The sequence below is a fragment of the Barbatula barbatula genome, assembly GCF_947034865.1.
Source record: "Barbatula barbatula genome assembly, chromosome: 19".
In the NCBI taxonomy this organism is placed as follows: Eukaryota; Metazoa; Chordata; class Actinopteri; order Cypriniformes; family Nemacheilidae; genus Barbatula; species Barbatula barbatula.
Window position 1 is genome coordinate 21882594 of NC_136782.1, and position 23067 is coordinate 21905660.

Consider the following 23067-nt stretch of genomic DNA (forward strand, 5'->3'; position numbering starts at 1 on the left):
TGATGATTAAAATCATATGACAGGATTTTGTTTTATTTAAAAGCGGATGCTCATCCTGAACCTGCCTAAAACGCCTCCTTTAAACACACCCCCACATTTCTACATCAGTTAGTGAAGCGTTGAAGAACACGCCCAGAATATAAACGTGTAAGAAAGAAGGCGTGTCTGTTCCTGCTGTAGTGTTGTTGTTGCTGTCGCCATGTTGTGGAGACGCTGTGTGTTTCATCACAAATGAATATCTTAGTTGGTTTTCCATACGAGGACTCAATTATAAATCTGTGGTTAAGTTTTATTTACAACACTGTTCCAAAACATCACAACTTCAAAATCTGAGTGTGTGCAGCACATGAACACCTGGTTGTGCTCAACGGCTGTTTCTAAAAAGTGAAGCGAATCCAAGTTTGTAAGGACAGTCTGACGCTTCTCACTCGCAGCCTGTAAGAACGTTTTCATTATGAAAGAATTTGCATCGGACTATTCAAACGTAAGTTTTTCTGTCGGTCCTACGATCACAAATGCAGAAATAGTTTTATATTTATGAGTCTGAATCCATCGGGAGCCTCGTATCCTCTGGCTGTTCTCCCTGCAGCGTGATGCTACACATACAAATATATATCCGTCACATGCTTGAGGTATTCGGCCAATCACAACACACTGGGCAGCTGGCCAATCACAACACACTGGGCAGCTGGCCAATCACAACACACTGGGCAGCTGGCCAATCACAACACACTGGGCAGCTGGCCAATCACAACACACTGGGCAGCTGGCCAATCACAACACACTGGGCAGCTGGCCAATCAGAGTACACAGCGCTTTCACAACGAAGAACTTTGTTAAGAATCGAGGCGTTTCAGAAAGACACAGAGAAGCGACAGTAATGAAATGAAATGTGAAAACTAATGTGATTTTTTTAACAGTAAACCACGTAAACACACAATATAACACCAAATACACAATAATGTTCATTTTAGCCGTCCAACAGGAACCCTTTAAATGATGAGCACAGATCAGACATGAGAGATCTTGCCATAAAGAAAAGAACGACAGAAATAAAGAAAGAGTTTCTCTTCTAGAATTTATTGTTAATGATGCATTAAAGTATTTGCAAATACAATTAACATTTTAATAGATTAACACAAACAATAAAGAAACTTTCAAAGCCGCACAGTTTACTGAGACTTTCTAAAACACTTAATGTGAAAAGCGCTTCACTACCCAAACAACGACCAGAAAAAACAACATTTCTGTCAAATGTTTGTTGTAATAAACACAAGCTGCTGTCAAAAGAAGGAGATCTTATTCCACAGATAAAGTCAATAATGTCACGTTAAGTGTTTTCTCCTCCATTGAAGTCCATTATAAGGAAACAGTTTAATGTGGGACATTCACACACGCTTAACATGAAACTTTACTTGTTGTATTTATATTCTGAGCTCATCAGATCATCTGCACATGAAAAACTTTATTTAAAGAACCGCTCGGCTCTGTAAACACTAACTCTCGTCTTCTTTCATTTGATTGGTCACCTCACTTATTTTGACATTGAGGGGCTGTTAGACCACTGAGACGTTATCAAATGTTTGCAGCATTAAAATACACTTCAGCTTTTACACAATTATTACACACATTAGATTTCACACTATAGAAACAATGGAGCGTACGGTCCTGTGTAAGAAAACAGATGTGTGGTGTGAGAGCGAGAGAACAGCATTTTAATGATCAAGATTTAACATGATGATGAATGTTATTCAGTGTAATATGTGTTTCATTCATGACATTCCTGCTGAACTGAGAGACTGAAGTGTGTGTTGTTGTTCTCTACAGGTTGTGGAGCTGTGAGATCACAGATGAAGGTTGTGTTGCTCTGACTTCAGCTCTGAGATCAAACCCCTCACACCTGAAACATCTGGATCTGTCTGATAATAATGTAGGAGATTCAGGAGTGAAGCTGATCTCTACTGTACTGGAGAATCCTCACTGTAAACTGGACACACTGAAGTAAGATCATCTCTCTGATAGTCACACATGTACTGATTCTTACATGATCATCTCTCTGATAGTCACACATGTACTGATTCTTACATGATCATCTCTCTGATAGTCACACATGTACTGATTCTTAGATGATCATCTCTCTGATAGTCACACATGTACTGATTCTTACATGATCATCTTCTATATTCATGTTCAGGGGTTGGTTGGGGGTGTTTGGGATCTAGGAATGTCATAAAAACTTTGCGTTATGTGTTTGTGTTTTTAAGTGTATTGTGATTGTCAAAACATTTGATGATTAAAATCATATGACAGGATTTAGTTTAATTTAAAAGCGGATGCTCATCCAAACCTGCCTAAAACGCCTCCTTTAAACACACCCCCACATTTCTACATCAGTTAGTGAAGCGTTGAAGAACACGCCCAGAATATAAACGTGTAAGAAAGAAGGCGTGTCTGTCCCTGCTGTAGTGTTGTTGTTGCTGTCGCCATGTTGTGGAGACGCTGTGTGTTTCATCACAAATGAATATCTTAGTTGGTTTTCCATACGAGGACTCAATTATAAATCTGTGGTTAAGTTTTATTTACAACACTGTTCCAAAACATCACAACTTCAAAATCTGAGTGTGTGCAGCACATGAACACCTGGTTGTGCACAACGGCTGTTTCTAAAAAGTGAAGCGAATCCAAGTTTGTAAGGACAGTCTGACGCTTCTCACTCGCAGCCTGTAAGAACGTTTTCATTATGAAAGAATTTGCATCGGACTATTCAAACGTAAGTTTTTCTGTCGGTCCTACGATCACAAATGCAGAAATAGTTTTATATTTACGAGTCTGAATCCATCGGGAGCCTCGTATCCTCTGGCTGTTCTCCCTGCAGCGTGATGCTACACATACAAATATATATCCGTCACATGCTTGAGGTATTCGGCCAATCACAACACACTGGGCAGCTGGCCAATCACAACACACTGGGCAGCTGGCCAATCACAACACACTGGACAGCTGGCCAATCACAACACACTGGGCAGCTGGCCAATCACAACACACTGGGCAGCTGGCCAATCACAACACACTGGGCAGAAAACAGATGTGTGGTGTGAGAGCGAGAGAACAGCATTTTAATGATCAAGATTTAACATGATGATGAATGTTATTCAGTGTAATATGTGTTTCATTCATGACATTCCTGCTGAACTGAGAGACTGAAGTGTGTGTTGTTGTTCTCTACAGGTTTAGTGAGTGTAAGATCACAGATGAAGGTTGTGTTGCTCTGACTTCAGCTCTGAGATCAAACCCCTCACACCTGAGACATCTGGATCTGTCTGTTAATAAAGTAGGAGATTCAGGACTGAAGCTGATCTCTACTGTACTGGAGAATCCTCACTGTAAACTGGAGACACTGAAGTAAGATCATCTGTCTGATAGTCACACATGTACTGATTCTTACATGATCATCTCTCTGATAGTCACACATGTGCTGATTCTTAGATGATCATCTCTCTGATAGTCACACATGTACTGATTCTTAGATGATCATCTCTCTGATAGTCACACATGTGCTGATTCTTAGATGATCATCTCTCTGATAGTCACACATGTGCTGATTCTTACATGATCATCTCTCTGATAGTCACACATGTACTGATTCTTAGATGATCATCTCTCTGATAGTCACACATGTACTGATTCTTAGATGATCATCTCTCTGATAGTCACACATGTACTGATTCTTACATGATCATCTCTCTGATAGTCACACATGTTCTGATTCTTACATGATCATCTCTCTGATAGTCACACATGTACTGATTCTTAGATGATCATCTCTCTGATAGTCACACATGTGCTGATTCTTACATGATCGTCTCTCTGATAGTCACACATGTACTGATTCTTAGATGATCATCTCTCTGATAGTCACACATGTACTGATTCTTACATGATCATCTCTCTGATAGTCACACATGTACTGATTCTTAGATGATCATCTCTCTGATAGTCACACATGTACTGATTCTTACATGATCATCTCTCTGATAGTCACACATGTACTGATTCTTACATGATCATCTCTCTGATAGTCACACATGTACTGATTCTTACATCATCATCTTCTATATTCATGTTCAGGGGTTGGTTGGGGGTGTTTGGGATCTAGGAATGTCATAAAAACTTTGCGTTATGTGTTTGTGTTTTTAAGTGTATTGTGATTGTCAAAACATGTGATGATTAAAATCATATGACAGGATTTAGTTTAATTTAAAAGCGGATGCTCATCCAAACCTGCCTAAAACGCCTCCTTTAAACACACCCCCACATTTCTACATCAGTTGGTGAGAGGCGTTGAAGAACACGCCCAGAATATAAACGTGTAAGAAAGAAGGCGTGTCTGTCCCTGCTGTAGTGTTGTTGCTGTCGTCATGTTGTGGAGACGCTGTGTGTTTCATCTCAAATGAATATCTTAGTTGGTTTTCCATACGAGGACTCAATTATAAATCTGTGGTTAAGTTTTATTTACAACACTGTTCCAAAACATCACAACTTCAAAATCTGAGTGTGAGCAGCACATGAACACCTGGTTGTGCTCAACGGCTGTTTCTAAAAAGTGAAGCGAATCCAAGTTTGTAAGGACAGTCTGACGCTTCTCACTCGCAGCCTGTAAGAACGTTTTCATTCTGAAAGAATTTGCATCGGACTATTCAAACGTAAGTTTTTCTGTCGGTCCTACGATCACAAATGCAGAAATAGTTTTATATTTATGAGTCTGAATCCATCGGGAGCCTCGTATCCTCTGGCTGTTCTCCCTGCAGCGTGATGCTACACATACAAATATATATCCGTCACATGCTTGAGGTATTCGGCCAATCACAACACACTGGGCAGCTGGCCAATCACAACACACTGGGCAGCTGGCCAATCACAACACACTGGGCAGCTGGCCAATCACAACACACTGGGCAGCTGGCCAATCACAACACACTGGGCAGCTGGCCAATCACAACACACTGGGCAGAAAACAGATGTGTGGTGTGAGAGCGAGAGAACAGCATTTTAATGATCAAGATTTAACATGATGATGAATGTTATTCAGTGTAATATGTGTTTCATTCATGACATTCCTGCTGAACTGAGACACTGAAGTGTGTGTTGTTGTTCTCTACAGGTTGAGTTGGTGTAAGATCACAGATGAAGGTTGTGTTGCTCTGACTTCAGCTCTGAGATCAAACCCCTCACACCTGAGAGATCTGGATCTGTCTTATAATAATGTAGGAGATTCAGGAGTGAAGCTGATCTCTACTGTACTGGAGAATCCTCACTGTAAACTGGACACACTGAAGTAAGATCATCTCTCTGATAGTCACACATGTACTGATTCTTACATGATCATCTCTCTGATAGTCACACATGTACTGATTCTTACATGATCGTCTCTCTGATAGTCACACATGTACTGATTCTTAGATGATCATCTCTCTGATAGTCACACATGTACTGATTCTTAGATGATCATCTCTCTGATAGTCACACATGTACTGATTCTTACATGATCATCTCTCTGATAGTCACACATGTACTGATTCTTAGATGATCGTCTCTCTGATAGTCACACATGTACTGATTCTTAGATGATCATCTCTCTGATAGTCACACATGTACTGATTCTTAGATGATCGTCTCTCTGATAGTCACACATGTACTGATTCTTAGATGATCATCTCTCTGATAGTCACACATGTACTGATTCTTAGATGATCATCTCTCTGATAGTCACACATGTACTGATTCTAACATGATCATCTCTCTGATAGTCACACATGTACTGATTCTTACATGATCATCTCTCTGATAGTCACACATGTACTGATTCTTACATGATCATCTCTCTGATAGTCACACATGAACTGATTCTTACATGATCATCTCTCTGATAGTCACACATGTACTGATTCTTACATGATCATCTCTCTGATAGTCACACATGTACTGATTCTTAGATGATCATCTCTCTGATAGTCACACATGTACTGATTCTAACATGATCATCTCTCTGATAGTCACACATGTACTGATTCTTACATGATCATCTCTCTGATAGTCACACATGTACTGATTCTTACATGATCATCTCTCTGATAGTCACACATGTACTGATTCTTACATGATCATCTCTCTGATAGTCACACATGTGCTGATTCTTAGATGATCGTCTCTCTGATAGTCACACATGTACTGATTCTTAGATGATCATCTCTCTGATAGTCACACATGTGCTGATTCTTACATGATCATCTCTCTGATAGTCACACATGTACTGATTCTTACATGATCATCTCTCTGATAGTCACACATGTACTGATTCTTACATGATCATCTCTCTGATAGTCACACATGTACTGATTCTTACATGATCATCTCTCTGATAGTCACACATGAACTGATTCTTAGATGATCATCTCTCTGATAGTCACACATGTACTGATTCTTAGATGATCATCTCTCTGATAGTCACACATGTACTGATTCTTAGATGATCATCTCTCTGATAGTCACACATGTACTGATTCTAACATGATCATCTCTCTGATAGTCACACATGAACTGATTCTTAGATGATCATCTCTCTGATAGTCACACATGTACTGATTCTTAGATGATCATCTCTCTGATAGTCACACATGTACTGATTCTTAGATGATCATCTCTCTGATAGTCACACATGAACTGATTCTTAGATGATCATCTCTCTGATAGTCACACATGTACTGATTCTTAGATGATCATCTCTCTGATAGTCACACATGTACTGATTCTTTCATGATCATCTCTCTGATAGTCACACATGTGCTGATTCTTTCATGATCATCTCTCTGATAGTCACACATGAACTGATTCTTAGATGATCATCTCTCTGATAGTCACACATGAACTGATTCTTACATGATCATCTCTCTGATAGTCACACATGAACTGATTCTTACATGATCATCTCTCTGATAGTCACACATGTACTGATTCTTAGATGATCATCTCTCTGATAGTCACACATGTACTGATTCTTAGATGATCATCTCTCTGATAGTCACACATGTACTGATTCTTTCATGATCATCTCTCTGATAGTCACACATGTGCTGATTCTTTCATGATCATCTCTCTGATAGTCACACATGAACTGATTCTTAGATGATCATCTCTCTGATAGTCACACATGAACTGATTCTTACATGATCATCTCTCTGATAGTCACACATGAACTGATTCTTACATGATCATCTCTCTGATAGTCACACATGAACTGATTCTTACATGATCATCTCTCTGATAGTCACACATGAACTGATTCTTAGATGATCATCTCTCTGATAGTCACACATGTACTGATTCTTAGATGATCATCTCTCTGATAGTCACACATGTACTGATTCTTACATGATCATCTCTCTGATAGTCACACATGTACTGATTCTTAGATGATCATCTCTCTGATAGTCACACATGTACTGATTCTTAGATGATCATCTCTCTGATAGTCACACATGTACTGATTCTTACATGATCATCTCTCTGATAGTCACACATGTACTGATTCTTAGATGATCATCTCTCTGATAGTCACACATGTACTGATTCTTAGATGATCATCTCTCTGATAGTCACACATGTACTGATTCTTACATGATCATCTCTCTGATAGTCACACATGTACTGATTCTTAGATGATCATCTCTCTGATAGTCACACATGTACTGATTCTTACATGATCATCTCTCTGATAGTCACACATGTACTGATTCTTAGATGATCATCTCTCTGATAGTCACACATGTACTGATTCTTACATCATCATCTCTCTGATAGTCACACATGTACTGATTCTTACATGATCATCTCTCTGATAGTCACACATGTACTGATTCTTACATCATCATCTCTCTGATAGTCACACATGTACTGATTCTTACATGATCATCTCTCTGATAGTCACACATGTACTGATTCTTTCATGATCATCTCTCTGATAGTCACACATGTGCTGATTCTTAGATGATCATCTCTCTGATAGTCACACATGTACTGATTCTTAGATGATCATCTCTCTGATAGTCACACATGTACTGATTCTTACATGATCATCTCTCTGATAGTCACACATGTACTGATTCTTACATGATCATCTCTCTGATAGTCACACATGTGCTGATTCTTACATGATCATCTCTCTGATAGTCACACATGTGCTGATTCTTACATGATCATCTCTCTGATAGTCACACATGTACTGATTCTTACATCTTCATCTCTCTGATAGTCACACATGTACTGATTCTTACATCATCATCTCTCTGATAGTCACACATGTACTGATTCTTACATGATCATCTCTCTGATAGTCACACATGTACTGATTCTTTCATGATCATCTCTCTGATAGTCACACATGTGCTGATTCTTAGATGATCATCTCTCTGATAGTCACACATGTACTGATTCTTACATGATCATCTCTCTGATAGTCACACATGTACTGATTCTTACATCATCATCTCTCTGATAGTCACACATGTACTGATTCTTACATCATCATCTTCTATATTCATGTTCAGGGGTTGGTTGGGGGTGTTTGGGATCTAGGAATGTCATAAAAACTTTGCGTTATGTGTTTGTGTTTTTAAGTGTATTGTGATTGTCAAAACATTTGATGATTAAAATCATATGACAGGATTTAGTTTAATTTAAAAGCGGATGCTCATCCAAACCTGCCTAAAACGCCTCCTTTAAACACACCCCCACATTTCTACATCAGTTAGTGAAGCGTTGAAGAACACGCCCAGAATATAAACGTGTAAGAAAGAAGGCGTGTCTGTTCCTGCTGTAGTGTTGTTGTTGCTGTCGTCATGTTGTGGAGACGCTGTGTTTCATCACAAATTAATATCTTAGTTGGTTTTCCATACGAGGACTCAATTATAAATCTGTGGTTAAGTTTTATTTACAACACTGTTCCAAAACATCACAACTTCAAAATCTGAGTGTGAGCAGCACATGAACACCTGGTTGTGCTCAACGGCTGTTTCTAAAAAGTGAAGCGAATCCAAGTTTGTAAGGACAGTCTGACGCTTCTCACTCGCAGCCTGTAAGAACGTTTTCATTATGAAAGAATTTGCATCGGACTATTCAAACGTAAGTTTTTCTGTCGGTCCTACGATCACAAATGCAGAAATAGTTTTATATTTACGAGTCTGAATCCATCGGGAGCCTCGTATCCTCTGGCTGTTCTCCCTGCAGCGTGATGCTACACATACAAATATATATCCGTCACATGCTTGAGGTATTCGGCCAATCACAACACACTGGGCAGCTGGCCAATCACAACACACTGGGCAGCTGGCCAATCACAACACACTGGGCAGCTGGCCAATCACAACACACTGGGCAGCTGGCCAATCACAACACACTGGACAGCTGGCCAATCAGAGTACACAGCGCTTTCACAACGAAGAACTTTGTTAAGAATCGAGGCGTTTCAGAAAGACACAGAGAAGCGACAGTAATGAAATGAAATGTGAAAACTAATGTGATTTTTTTAACAGTAAACCACGTAAACACACAATATAACACCAAATACACAATAATGTTCATTTTAGCCGTCCAACAGGAACCCTTTAAATGATGAGCACAGATCAGACATGAGAGATCTTACCATAAAGAAAAGAACGACAGAAATAAAGAAAGAGTTTCTCTTCTAGAATTTATTGTTAATGATGCATTAAAGTATTTGCAAATACAATTAACATTTTAATAGATTAACACAAACAATAAAGAAACTTTCAAAGCCACACAGTTTACTGAGACTTTCTAAAACACTTAATGTGAAAAGCGCTTCACTACCCAAACAACGACCAGAAAAAACGACATTTCTGTCAAATGTTTGTTGTAATAAACACAAGCTGCTGTCAAAAGAAGGAGATCTTATTCCACAGATAAAGTCAATAATGTCACGTTAAGTGTTTTCTCCTCCATTGAAGTCCATTATAAGGAAACAGTTTAATGTGGGACATTCACACACGCTTAACATGAAACTTTACTTGTTGTATTTATATTCTGAGCTCATCAGATCATCTGCACATGAAAAACTTTATTTAAAGAACCGCTCGGCTCTGTAAACACTAACTCTCGTCTTCTTTCATTTGATTGGTCACCTCACTTCTTTTGACATTGAGGGGCTGTTAGACCACTGAGACGTTATCAAATGTTTGCAGCATTAAAATACACTTCAGCTTTTACACAATTATTACACACATTAGATTTCACACTATAGAAACAATGGAGCGTACGGTCCTGTGTAAGAAAACAGATGTGTGGTGTGAGAGCGTGAGAACAGCATTTTAATGATCAAGATTTAACATGATGATGAATGTTATTCAGTGTAATATGTGTTTCATTCATGACATTCCTGCTGAACTGAGACACTGAAGTGTGTGTTGTTGTTCTCTACAGGTTGAGTCGGTGTAAGATCACAGATGAAGGTTGTGTTGCTCTGACTTCAGCTCTGAGATCAAACCCCTCACACCTGAGACATCTGGATCTGTCTGTTAATATTTTCGGAGATTTAGATGGGATGCTGGACACACTGGAGTAAGATCTTCTCTCTGATAGTCACACATGAACTGATTCTTACATGATCATCTTCTACAGGCGTGAATTTCTAAATTATTCTCAATTATAAAATTATATATTTTTGTATCGTTTTGATGAGCTAGTCAATATGAATTAATTCGCAGAATAAGTTTATATTCATGTTTAAACAACACAACAATCATGTTTTACATGTATTTAAGGATCGGCTCAAAAATTAATAAATGACAGAATAATCCTGTTTTCTTTCTTTCATGCGTCTTCATCCTCTCAGTCTTTCTCATTGCTGCTGAGTGACTTTGTCATTCCTGATGTTTGTTTCTGTTGAAGTTCAACAAACACTAGACTGGAATGACATCAATAAATGCAAAACTGAAGTTATTTCTCTCTGTGGCGTTAATTCAAATGTTCATTTAGTTGTTGACAGTGTTACAGATTTGTCTTGCTGTATATGAAACGTTCATTTATGTTTTTCAAAGCGCTTTGATTATTTTATTTCATTACAAAGATGTTTTTCTAGAAATCTGAGGATGAGAATAAAAGTCACTTCAGACAAAATGATGATTGTCATTCACTGTAACGTGTTTATTTAATAATGACATTCCTGCTGAACTGAGACACTGAAGTGTGTGTTGTTGTTCTCTACAGGTGGAGTGGGTATAAGATCACATATGAAGGTCGTGTTGCTCCGAGATCAAACCCCTCACACCTGAAACATCTGGATCTGTCTGTTAATAATGTAGGAGATTCAGGAGTGAAGCTTCTCTGTGAGCTGAGAGATGATCCACATTATAAAATAGTGCCAGTGTTGTGAGTAGAGCTCATTTTTAATACATGTTCAACAACTGTAAAACCTTTTGCAAAATATTTTCTCGAGCACATATGAGTTCTGAATAATAAAGCACAAGAGTAAATGTGAAGTGTACAGATGAACACACTTGATGTTTTATAAGTGCAGCACAATAAGATTTCAGTTCAATGAGTGTGATGAAGAGTCTGTTTACTGTCATCTTCCTCTTCTTAAACATATTATTATTATTTATGTGGAGGTTTATAGTTTTATTTCCTGCTGTTTGTTTGATGGATGTTCACCTCAGTGTTTGTGCACACATGGCTAGATGTTTTTATTTGATGCTCTTCATCATTATTATTGATCAAATCTTCATCATCATCATCATCACACGTGTGCAGTGAGTGAAAGTCTTGAGTGCTTCAGACACTGCAGAATACTGACAGACTGTAGAAATAACAACACACAATATATACACAATAAAGTGACAGATGACACATATAATACAGGTTATGAGTTAAACAGATGAAGATCAAACTGAGTTTATTATTGTTGACATGTGTAGTGATGATACATTAGTTCTGTCTTTGTGTTTCTCTTTTAGGATTCACAGGTGCTGACAGTAATGTGTGTTTACAGCTGTCTGTGTGATCTTCAGTCTCATCTGATGGAGAATAACAAGACGACACTATAGTGACATTACAGACACACTGAAAACAATCATTCACACATTCAGTTTCATAATCCTGTGATAGTCTTGATGACGTGACTGAAAAACTTCTTCAACAAAAGAAACTGATGTTCCACAATATTGTCAGGACAGTAAACACAGACAAATGTTGTATAAACTACAGTAGATTTCAATCAAATACAGCAAATATAGTGTGTGTGTGTGATACAGATTACACAGATTATATAGTTAAATAGTATTATACACCGTCATTTTTTATCATCAGATTATCTCATATACAAATTTCAAAATGTAAATATGTGGGAGAGTTTATGGTTGGTATATAAATACATGAAACAGTAAATAATGTAGAATTGTGTTGCATGTATAATACAGCAAATATAGTGTTTGTGTGTTCAGAGATCATCATGTGTGTGACTCACTTTATCAACCAATAAAACAAATGAATTTAACGTCACAACATCTGAAGAAGGATCAGAAATAGAAAGAGATTGAAACTTTGAGTCTGAATCCTGAAAGCATTGAAGTAATGACTTCATATTTACATTATTATTATTTTATTTGACTTTTACAAGAAGGAAACAAATGTAAACAGAATCTATGAGCTCCACATTTACTTCCAAGAGTAAGATCATCTCTCTGATAGACACATGAACATGTTCTTAAAGGGAAACTTCACCCAGAAATGAATTACTGACCCTCGGGTTGATCAAAACCTGTAAATGTCTCTGTTCTGTTGAACATAAAGATATCTGGAAGAATGTGAGCAACTGACAGGTCTGAAACACCATTGACTACCATAGTAGGAAAAATGATTGTGAACATTTCTGTGTTCTGTTGAACACTAGAAGATATTTTGAAGAATTTAGGGAAGAGAACAGTTCTGGGGCACCTTTGACCACCGTTGTTATTTTTCCTACAATAGTAGTCAATGGTGCCCCAGAACTGATCGTTGCTAACATTCTTCCAAATATCTTTCTTTGTGTTCGACGGAACAAAGACATTTTTACAGAGTTAATTACAGAATTTCCCTTTAACAGATTTTCTGTCCAAACCATCAAACTGACTTTATCAGAGATCAATCACCACTTGAAACAGAAGTATATTTACAGATTACACAGATTATAGAGTCTACGGTTAAATTGAACAATTCTATTGATTGTGTATATTGTGTATGTATAGTAAACTCTGTGCATTTGTGTGTATTATAAACTGTCATTTTATATCATCAGATTATTTCATATACAATTTTCAAAATGTAAATATGTGGGAGAATTTATGGTTAGAATATAAATACATGAAACGGTAAATAATGTAGAATTGTGTTGCATGTATGAGAGAGAGAGAGAGAGAGAGAGAGAGAGAGAGAGAGAGAGAGAGAGAGAGAGAGAGAGAGAGAGAGAGAGAGAGAGAGAGAGAGAGAGAGACAGAGAGACAGAGAGACAGAGAGAGAGAGAGAGAGAGAGAGAGAGACAGAGAGAGAGAGAGAGAGAGAGAGACAGAGAGAGAGAGAGAGACAGAGAGAGACAGAGAGAGAGAGGCTCAAGTAGAGGAGTCCATAGGAGAACTCAATGATAAACTCATTCTTCATGTCTGTCTGTGTCTGTCTTTCTCTATATTGTCAGACTGTGATCATGAAAAGTGTTTTTCTTGAGGATCCGTCTCTACTTTATGTCTAAAACAGTGAAGAAATATTCTGACACATTAGATTTTCAGATTAGGGCCCAAAAACATTTCACTTCACTTTGGTTTTGACTTTAATGGTCCAAATGTGATTTGACTGTTGTACAGGATTTGCTTTATTCTGCTGTGAAACTGAAGTTTGTGGAGTTTCAGAGACAGCTGGCAGATGATGTGTTTGGCTTTAAGAGCTTCATGTTGAAGTGTGTTTGTAAAGCTTGAATGAAGGTGTGTGGATGTGTTCATGTTGATATATCTGTGCTCTTGTTTCTACACACTTCAGCGTGCAGGGATTCTCAAAAGATGTTTTTCTCACATTAGCACTTTTAATCTCAGATCGCGTGAGGCCTCAAACCACGTGTCACCATATTGCGCAACGGCCATAATAACCCTGTGGAAGATTTGAGATTTAAAGGTTCAAGAATGAGCTTTCAGTACATTTACAACCAAACACAAATGGGCCTCAATCATGAAACACGAGCAGAAAAAACGATCTTTGTGTCAATCGGTTGTAAAGTCGCTTTGACGTAAATTGTCGTATCCATGAAAATGTTCAGCTGCTACATACACGTGTAAATAGTGCGTTAAACCTCACGTGACGTTCTGTATTGTTTTACACAAACCGATGACTCTGCATGTTGATGCTCTTTGTGTCATAATAATATTTCACGAGTTCTTTTATCTTTATTTACTTTTTAACTTTCAGCTCGTCACTGTCCTTGTTTACACAGCCGTCCAATCACAGTGCAGAAGAGGCGGGACAAACACTGTTGTGTTTCTTCTTCGTCAGTGATTCTCAACTTTAATGAGCCTCGGAGCGCCATCTGCTGGGCCATATAGACAGTGGTAGACTACCGCCACATTCATTTGTATTTATTTTTAAATTGACACATTTATTTGTTTTGTGATGATTTAATAAGTCTTATGAACTGACACGTTAAAGAAACACTAAAGTCGAGTTAAGATGAGTTTTCTGAAAGTCAAAGTCGCAACACCAAACACGTCTTTTTTTTTTTTTTTTTTTTTTTTTTTTTTTTATTAACAACAAGAAAAAATCTTTACATACATTCGTGCATACAGTGAAATACAACATATAAATATAATATAAAATGTACACTAGGGGGTTAATGTTAATTTAAATGAAGATATTAAAGAATTTACAAATTTTTAATGTTTTAATTGCTTTTTGCTTCATAGAAAACCGGATTGAATCAATATACAGTTCAGTTTCTTTGTTGAATGAAGTAAAACAGGGTTTTTTACAGGAAAATTTACATTTGTGAACATAAAATTTTGCCATTAAAAGAATAAAATTAATTATATAAACCTGACTGTGCTTGATTCTACTGTTCTCCCAAAGACCAAATAAAATATGTTTCCAAAACAACATAAACTGGTTATCAATGTTTCTTGTGATAAAATCACATACATTTTGCCAAAATGGTCTTACAAATGGGCAGTACCAAAATAAATGAACCACAGTTTCAGGGCAACTGTCACAAAAGGTGCAATTAACATCAATATCACTTTTAAACTTTTTAAAGAAATGTTTTACAGGGTATACTCTATGTATTAATTTGAATGACACCTCCTTAACTTTGTTTGTAATCAAATACTGATTAGGTATAAGCCAAATCTTTTTCCACACAATATCCTCCGTAAAACGACTCCAATATGAGTAAATGTAAGGCAAAGACACGGAATTTCTTTGAAATAACTCTCTTATCGATCTGTTCTTTGCGTTAAGGGAAAAGCAGATATTGCCCACATGAGTACTTATTATATTATTAAGTGGGGACAATTGTTGGGTACTAATTCTTATTTGATGTCTAAACAGCATACAGATTTCAGGAGAAATTGCACCAAAAACCTTCGCATATTCCCCTGGTGTTAAAGGAATCTTATAATGCGCCAAAAGCTCACTGTAAGTGAAAAGAAGACCATTTGAGTTAAATAGCTGATCCACCAATATGATGCCATTATCAAACCAATGTTTCAAAAACAACGATTTGCGCTTATATAATATTTCCCTATTGTTCCATATATAATACTTATGTGGTGAAAAGTTATGCTTGAAAATCAATGACCATGATAAAAAGGCCTGGCGATGAAATTCTGAGAGTTTCACTGGTACCCTATCAATATTATAATTACAACTAAGAAAAAAATTTATATTACCAAGGTTGGAAAGAATATGGGAGGGTATGAAGTTCCAGATTGAGTAAGGATTTCTGACCATCTGACGAAGCCAATTAACTTTAAACGTATTATTTAACATTTCAAAATCTAAAACATTTAGGCCGGCATTTTCATATGAATTAATTATTATTGTTTTCTTTATGTAATGTATTTTATTTTTCCATACAAAGTCAAACAGTATTTTATCAATTTCTTTGCATATTTTTTTATTAAGATGCAAGGCCATTGCTGCATAAGTCAGTCTCGAAATTCCCTCTGCCTTTGTAAGCAAGACTCTGCCCCTTAAAGAAAGATCTCTGATAAGCCAGTGATTAAATTTCCTTTTAGTTTTTTCAACAATAGGATTAAAATTTAGTAAACACCTTCTGTGTTGATCTTTAATAATGCTTATTCCCAAATACTGAACCTCAGTTTTTAAGGGAATACCATTATACGATGCTTCAGAACATTCCTTGATGGCCATAAGATCACATTTAGCCAAATTTAAGTATACACCAGATGCCCTTGAAAATTCACAGATTAATTCAGTAGCCACGGAGATCTGGTCTTCGTTTTTAATGAAGAGCGTAGTGTCATCAGCTAATTGGGTTATTTTGATCTCTCTATCAAAGATTGTGATGCCTTTCATTGGACTTGATTTAATGTGAGATGAGAGAAGCTGACTCACCAATAGAAAGAGGTATGGAGAGACAGGACACCCTTGCCTAATTCCTCTAGTAATATCGAATCTAGGGGAAGTACCATTTAATAGTTTAATAGAACAGTTGCCTTTTCTATAAAGGGTTTTAATTGCTGCAGAAAAAAAAATACCAAAATCAAATTTCTTGAGCGTGTCAAAGATGAACTGATGCTCTACTGAGTCGAATGCTTTACAAAAATCTAAGAATAGTATAAACCCATTATCACTAATCATTTCTGAATAGTCCAGGACATCCAACACTAATCTTATATTATTGGTTATATGTCGATTTTTCATGAATCCTGATTGCGATTCATCAATAACGGAATCCAAAACTTTTTTCAATCTTCTAGCTAAAATTAGGGCCAGCAATTTATAATCATTGTTTAATAAACAGATAGGGCGCCAATTATCAATATATAGCTTGTCTTTTTTTGGTTTGGGGAGCAATGTAATTAAACCTTGTGTTAGAGTTGGTGGAAGATACTGTCTCTCAATGCTTTCAGCAAAAACTTCTACAAGAAAAGGAGCCAAATCTTTGGAAAATAATTTATATAATTCAGATGTCAAACCATCAGTACCTGGTGATTTGGAATTTTTCAGATGACTAATTGCTTCCGACAATTCAGATATTGTAATAGGTTTATCACAAGAGTCCTTTTCAGAATTATCAATGGGTTTAATCTGCAATAAATTCAAAAAGGCATCAGCAGTCACCTGTGAGTAATTAGAGGTATACAAGTTCTTATAAAACTCACTACAGTACTGAGATATTACTGTAGGATCATCGGTTGTAACTCCATCAATGTTTAACTTATTAATGGTGTTATTAACAAAATTCCGCCTTTCTAAATTGAAAAAATAATGTGAGTTTTGTTCCCCTTCCTCAAGCCACTTTCTTCTAGAACGAACAAATGCACCTTCTACTTTTTTCTTATACATGTCATCTAATTTACTTGTTAAGTCGACCATTTCTAATTTTTCGTCCTCTAGCAGAGAATCTGGATGTTTCTGAGACAAAATTGTTATTCTCGTTATTATTTTAGTTTCTTCAGATCTTTTACTTTTGGCCATTAATGAAGCAAATTTTCTCATATATTTGCCAATTTCAAATTTTAGAAGTTCCCAATTCGTACTGAAGGCATTTTCCATTTTAGCTTTAATCCAATGACTAGAAATCAAGTCCTTAACTTTCTTTTGGGCCTCCTTATGCAGCAGAAGAGAATTATTGAGTTTCCAATATGAAGACTTTACATTAGGTGTTTTATGAAGCAGCTTCACATTAATATAAATAGCTCTGTGATCTGTTAAAGGAGTAGGTAAAATATCTACATCGATCCCATCTTTGTCAAAACTTTCAGAAACTAACCAGTAGTCTATTCTGGACCGATTTGAACCTGATTTGTTACTCCATGTAAAGACTATATCATCAGGGCATTTAGATCTCCAAACATCTATTAGATTAAATGTATCCATGAAGTTTTTGAGATTAGTATTTGTAGATTTTGGACGTCCTGATGGCCATTTATCAACAGTATAATCCTGCACAATATTAAAATCCCCTCCCATTATAATATAAGCATTTGGATATTTGTCTAACCAGCTTTTAAATTTATTCTCTATGCACCCTAAAAGATTGTCATTTTCTGACTTCCTATTGTACCCATAAATATTTGCTGTAATAATATGTACATCATTACAATTAAGTAACAAACAAACAAAGTGACCTTCTGAATCACAAAACGAATGCACAACTTCCCCATTAAATCTATTCTTAAGTGTTATTACCATGATTCCGAAGGAATTGGTTGTTTTTTGCAGCTTTCCACACTGCTTCCCTGTATCTCCTCACAACGAAGCGAATGATGACAGCTCGTGGCCTCGGCTCGTTCGGACGCTTGGAACCCACGCGGTGCGCGATATCTATCGCCGCTGGCAGCTGATCTCTATCTTGTGGTAACACTGCTTGACAGATGCGAATCACTTCCTCGCGAATGTTTTCCTTCGCTGCTTCTGGGATGCCGTGTAATTTTATGTTCCATCTCCTGCCGTAACGCTCCAGATCGGTCACACGACTCATGTAAGTCAGGGTAGAATGTTCATTCTTCTCCACACGTCTTTCAATACAACACATCTTCTCTTTTAAATCCTTGATTTCTGTGCGTGTAGCTTTGACCATCTCTTCTAGAGCATCACTTCTGGTGTTAATGAGATTAGCAAGTTTAGCAACGATCTCGTCAGACTTCAAGTCGACCGTAGGTGTTTGTGAGAATGGCTTTTTGGCTAATGGAGGTTTACTGGGTGTTATGGGAAGTGGAGGAAATTCTTCTTTGTTGTTCAGGTCGTTAATTATTCCTCCATCTTCGTAATCGTGATCAGTGATATCCTCCATGCCACCAATGTTTGCTGCTTTGTTAACAGCATTCGGACGTTTCTGTGCAGATTTGGGCATTTTGCATTAATAATATAAAGCTTTTTCTTAACTCGAAATAACTTTCCAAAATCGAGTCTATCCTTCTTTACTAAAGTTGGTGCTGAGAGCTCGAAAATTCAGTCCGTTCACACCGCCATCTTGGCCCCTCATCCGCTGAGATAAGAGTCAGTCCAGACGGACACATATTACGTCACCACGACGGATATGTGCGGGTCTGAAAAGTGATCAAAGGGATTTTTCTAGGAACCCTTCTCCCTTTGAACGCACGTTTCTTCCTGCAGTGACCAAACAAACTAATCAACTTATTCGCGTTAAATCGTAGAACGTGTTTTATCTCTTATTTAAACGTTTACATCGGTTCGCTCTTAGACACACGTATAGAAATCTGGATGAAAAACGACAGAAATCAACCCTGAGAAATACACTGTGCGCAGCTTCAACGCCAGATGTGTTCGATATCACGCAGATCTGCGCAGACGGAACAGTATGTGAAATCGAAAGCATGCGCAGCGCCATATAAAGTTCAATACACGTTTGTTCCGCAGAAAGAAGTCAAATTGAGAATGATTGTGATTAGTTGAGCACATGTCCCTATGCATTTCATCAAACCCCAAACAAACACGAAATTATTCGTTTTTAAATAATAGCTGTCACGTGCCAAACATGATCTTAATAAAATACATATATTCCTGTGTGACCTTACGCTTTGATTCTGACAGCAATGTTTTGACAACAGACTATAAAGCTCTGTCTGACAGAAACATGTCTAAAGCCTGATGATTATATTGCTTTAAATGAGTCTGTCCCCAAAGATTAATATAAATATTTTACTTAGGATAAAACATCTTTAAAATGTATCCTGTCTATTGTATCACCACACAGATATTATTAAAGTATTTGGTGGTTCTTATCTGAACTACTGGCTGCAGAAAGTGTTATAGAGTGGGAGAAGAAATTGTTAAGTGGGATATATCCTGTAGGGGGCAGTCAAGGGTTATGAGATGTGCATGCTTAAAAAGGCATAGAGGAAGTCTTCTGGTGTGTAGTTGAGAACCTGTGTATGTTTCCTGCACGACTGGATTAAACCATCTTAAATCTGCCGTCCTGTCTCTCTCAAGTTATTACATTTTGGCGACGAGGATGAAAGCAAAGACGGAAAGTGGGTGACGCTAAGCAAGTTGGAGCTTCGTGAAGAAAATGGCCAATCTGGTAGGAGCAGTCACACCATTTGATTGTCAGTCCCAATCTTGGGAGGAATATTGTGAAATATTGCAACATTTCTTCGAAGCAAATGAAATTACAGAAGAAGTTAAGCAAAAAGCCATATTGTTGAGTTCGGTGGGAAGTCAAACATACAGTTTGCTGAGGAATTTGTTAAGCCCTGTGAAGCCGGGAGTAAAAACATTTCTGGAATTAGTGAACGTATTAAAAGAACATTTTAACCCCAAACCCAGTGAAATTGTGCAACGATTTAAATTTAACTCCAGAGCGAGAGAAGAAGAGGAAACAGTGTTGAATTATGTGGCAGTATTGAGGAAACTAGCACATGATTGTAATTATGGAGACAAATTAACCGAAATGCTTCGGGATAGATTAGTATGTGGTATAAATGATGACCGTATTCAACGGAGGTTACTGTCAGAAGCAGAACTGACATTTGAGAGGGCATTTAAAATTGCTCAAGCGATGGAAACCGCAAATAAAGCTGTGAGAGATTTGCAAAGCCAACGTGTAGGAATGCCTGTGCCTAATATGAGAGTGATTAAAGTGTCAGGAACACAGGAAGGCCATTTGAGAACATGTTACAGATGTGGAAGTATACAACATTTAGCGAATGAATGTAAGTTTGCACTGGAAAAATGTCACAAGTGTGGTAAACAAGGTCACATAAGGAAAGTATGTCGATCTAAAAGTTCCCAAGAAGAAGCTAAAGGCAATTCAAACAAGACAAGGGCAGAGAGCACAGTATGTGACTACAGAGGGAAATAAGGCAATGGAGGAAGAGGATTTTTTTACACTTTACAATGTGGAAAAGTACCCCCAGTGACTACTACCTTGAAAGTTAATGAGTCTGAGACCCAGTTTGAAGTGGATACCAGTTGTGGAGTAACTGTAATGAATAAAAACAATTATGCAAAATTGTGGTCAAATGGACAAATTCCACTATTGGAAGCAAGCTCTGTAAAATTAAGAACTTATACTGGTCAAGCCTTGACAGTGTTAGGTTGTGCAAAAGTAGAAGTTCATTACCAAAAACACGTTAAAGAGTTACCTGTGGTGATAGTACAGGGAACTGGACCAAATTTGTTGGGCAGAGGATGGATTAAAGAGTTGGGCATGGAATGGGAAGCCATACACATAATTCAGGCGGCTGGAAGTTCATCCTTAGCTGGGGTATTGAATAAATATGAAGAAGTGTTTAAAGATGAACTAGGGGAATTAAAAGGCCCAGCGGCAAAGATTTACGTAGAACAACAAGCGGTGCCCAGGTTTTTTAAAGCTAGACCAGTACCTTATGCAATGAAGACAAAGGTGGAAGTGGAATTGGAACGATTGTTACGGGAAAATATCATAGAACCAGTTAAACACTCTGAATGGGCTGCACCGGTAGTACCTGTTTTGAAGCCTGTGAGACTTTGTGGCGATTACAAGTTAACAGTAAATAGAGTCTCAAAGCTGGAACAATATCCTATTCCAAGAATAGAGGATCTGTTTGCAACCCTGTCAGGAGGGAAGAAGTTCACTAAATTAGACATGAGTCATGCTTAACATCAGATTGCACTAGATGTAGAGTCCAGGAAATATGTTACAGTAAATACCCATAAAGGTTTATTCACTTACCGTGTTTTGCCTTTAGGAGTTTCCTCAAGTCCAGCCATCTTCCAAAGAACGATGGAGGGGGTGTTGCAAGGCATGCCACATGTGGTAGTGTTCCTGGATGACATCTTGGTGACCGGGGAGAATGATGAGGAGCATTTGTCTACACTGGCATGGGTCCTGGAGAGATTACAACAAGCAGGATTACGATTGAAACGGAGTAAATGCAGCTTCATGGAAAAAGAGGTAATGTTCCTGGGCCATAAAGTGAATGACACGGGCCTGCACCCAGTGGCCGAGAAAGTGAGGGCGGTGACAAACGCTCCAACACCGAAGAATGTGACAGAGTTAAAGGCTTATTTGGGACTTTTGAATTATTATAATAAATTCTTACCGAATTTGTCAACAGTGCTAGCACCGGTGTATAAATTATTGCGTAAAGATGAAAAGTGGAAATGGAGTATGGATCAAGAGGTGGCTTTTGCTCGAACAAAGGAAATGATTCAAACAGTACCGGTGTTAGTCTATTATGATCCCCAAAAAGAGACAATTCTAGCATGTGATGCTTCCCCATATGGCCTGGGAGCCGTGCTTTCACACAAGATGCCGGATGGCAGTGAAAGGCCTATTGGCTTTATGTCCCGAACATTAAATCATGCGGAACGAAATTATTCTCAATTGGATAAGGAGGGACTGGCTATTATTTTGGATTGCAAAGGTTCCACAAGTAGTAGTATGGTCGTAAATTTACCATTGTAACAGACCATAAACCGTTGCTGTCATTATTCAATGAATTGAAAGCTGTTCCTCAAATACTATCTCCTAGGATTCAACGATGGGCAGTGACCTTAAGAGCCTATGAGTATAACATTGTCTATAAGCCTGGAAAAGAGCACAGAAATGCGGATGCTTTAAGTCGTCTGCCATTGCCAATGGAACCAGGAAGGGAATAGGAGGAAAGAGTTCTGATGTTGGAGAATGCGGATGTAACCTTACTTAAGGCGGAACAGGTGAAAAGATGGACAACAAGAGACCCAATATTGTCACGAGTGAAAGAAATGGTATTAAGAGGATGCTTGGAGGAATTATTGGAAGAGGAATTTGAGTGTCCAAAATGAAAGCGTTGGACAGGAGTTATGTCTGGT

The 23067-nt window shown here is 37.7% G+C and overlaps 3 protein-coding genes across 8 annotated transcripts in view; 1 reads left to right on the forward strand and 2 right to left on the reverse strand.

The window, feature by feature from the left end:
- The window catches only part of LOC306908486 (protein NLRC3-like), a 41157-nt gene extending 27738 nt beyond the window's left edge, over positions 1 to 13419 (forward strand). For 5 of the 6 annotated variants that reach the window (XM_079481385.1, XM_079481386.1, XM_079481384.1 and 2 more), the window contains 6 exons: positions 1828 to 2001; positions 3229 to 3402; positions 5162 to 5335; positions 10495 to 10632; positions 11281 to 11442; positions 12027 to 13419. In XM_079481385.1, the coding sequence (XP_079337511.1) occupies positions 1828 to 2001; positions 3229 to 3402; positions 5162 to 5335; positions 10495 to 10632; positions 11281 to 11442; positions 12027 to 12042 (838 nt within the window). In that variant the 3' untranslated portion in view covers positions 12043 to 13419. The remainder of the gene's footprint in view (positions 1 to 1827; positions 2002 to 3228; positions 3403 to 5161; positions 5336 to 10494; positions 10633 to 11280; positions 11443 to 12026) is intronic. The other variant, XM_079481387.1, reaches the window with a different exon arrangement.
- LOC306908488 (NACHT, LRR and PYD domains-containing protein 3-like) overlaps positions 1 to 23067 on the reverse strand; it is a 316456-nt gene that overhangs the window by 119475 nt on the left and 173914 nt on the right. The window lies entirely within an intron of this gene.
- On the reverse strand, positions 15597 to 19234 carry LOC306908504 (uncharacterized protein). The gene is made up of 2 exons (XM_079481429.1): positions 18460 to 19234; positions 15597 to 15715 (listed from the first exon to the last, which is right to left on the reverse strand). The coding sequence occupies exons 1-2, from the start codon at positions 19121 to 19123 to the stop codon at positions 15684 to 15686; spliced, it is 696 nt and encodes a 231-aa protein (XP_079337555.1). The 5' UTR covers positions 19124 to 19234; the 3' UTR covers positions 15597 to 15683.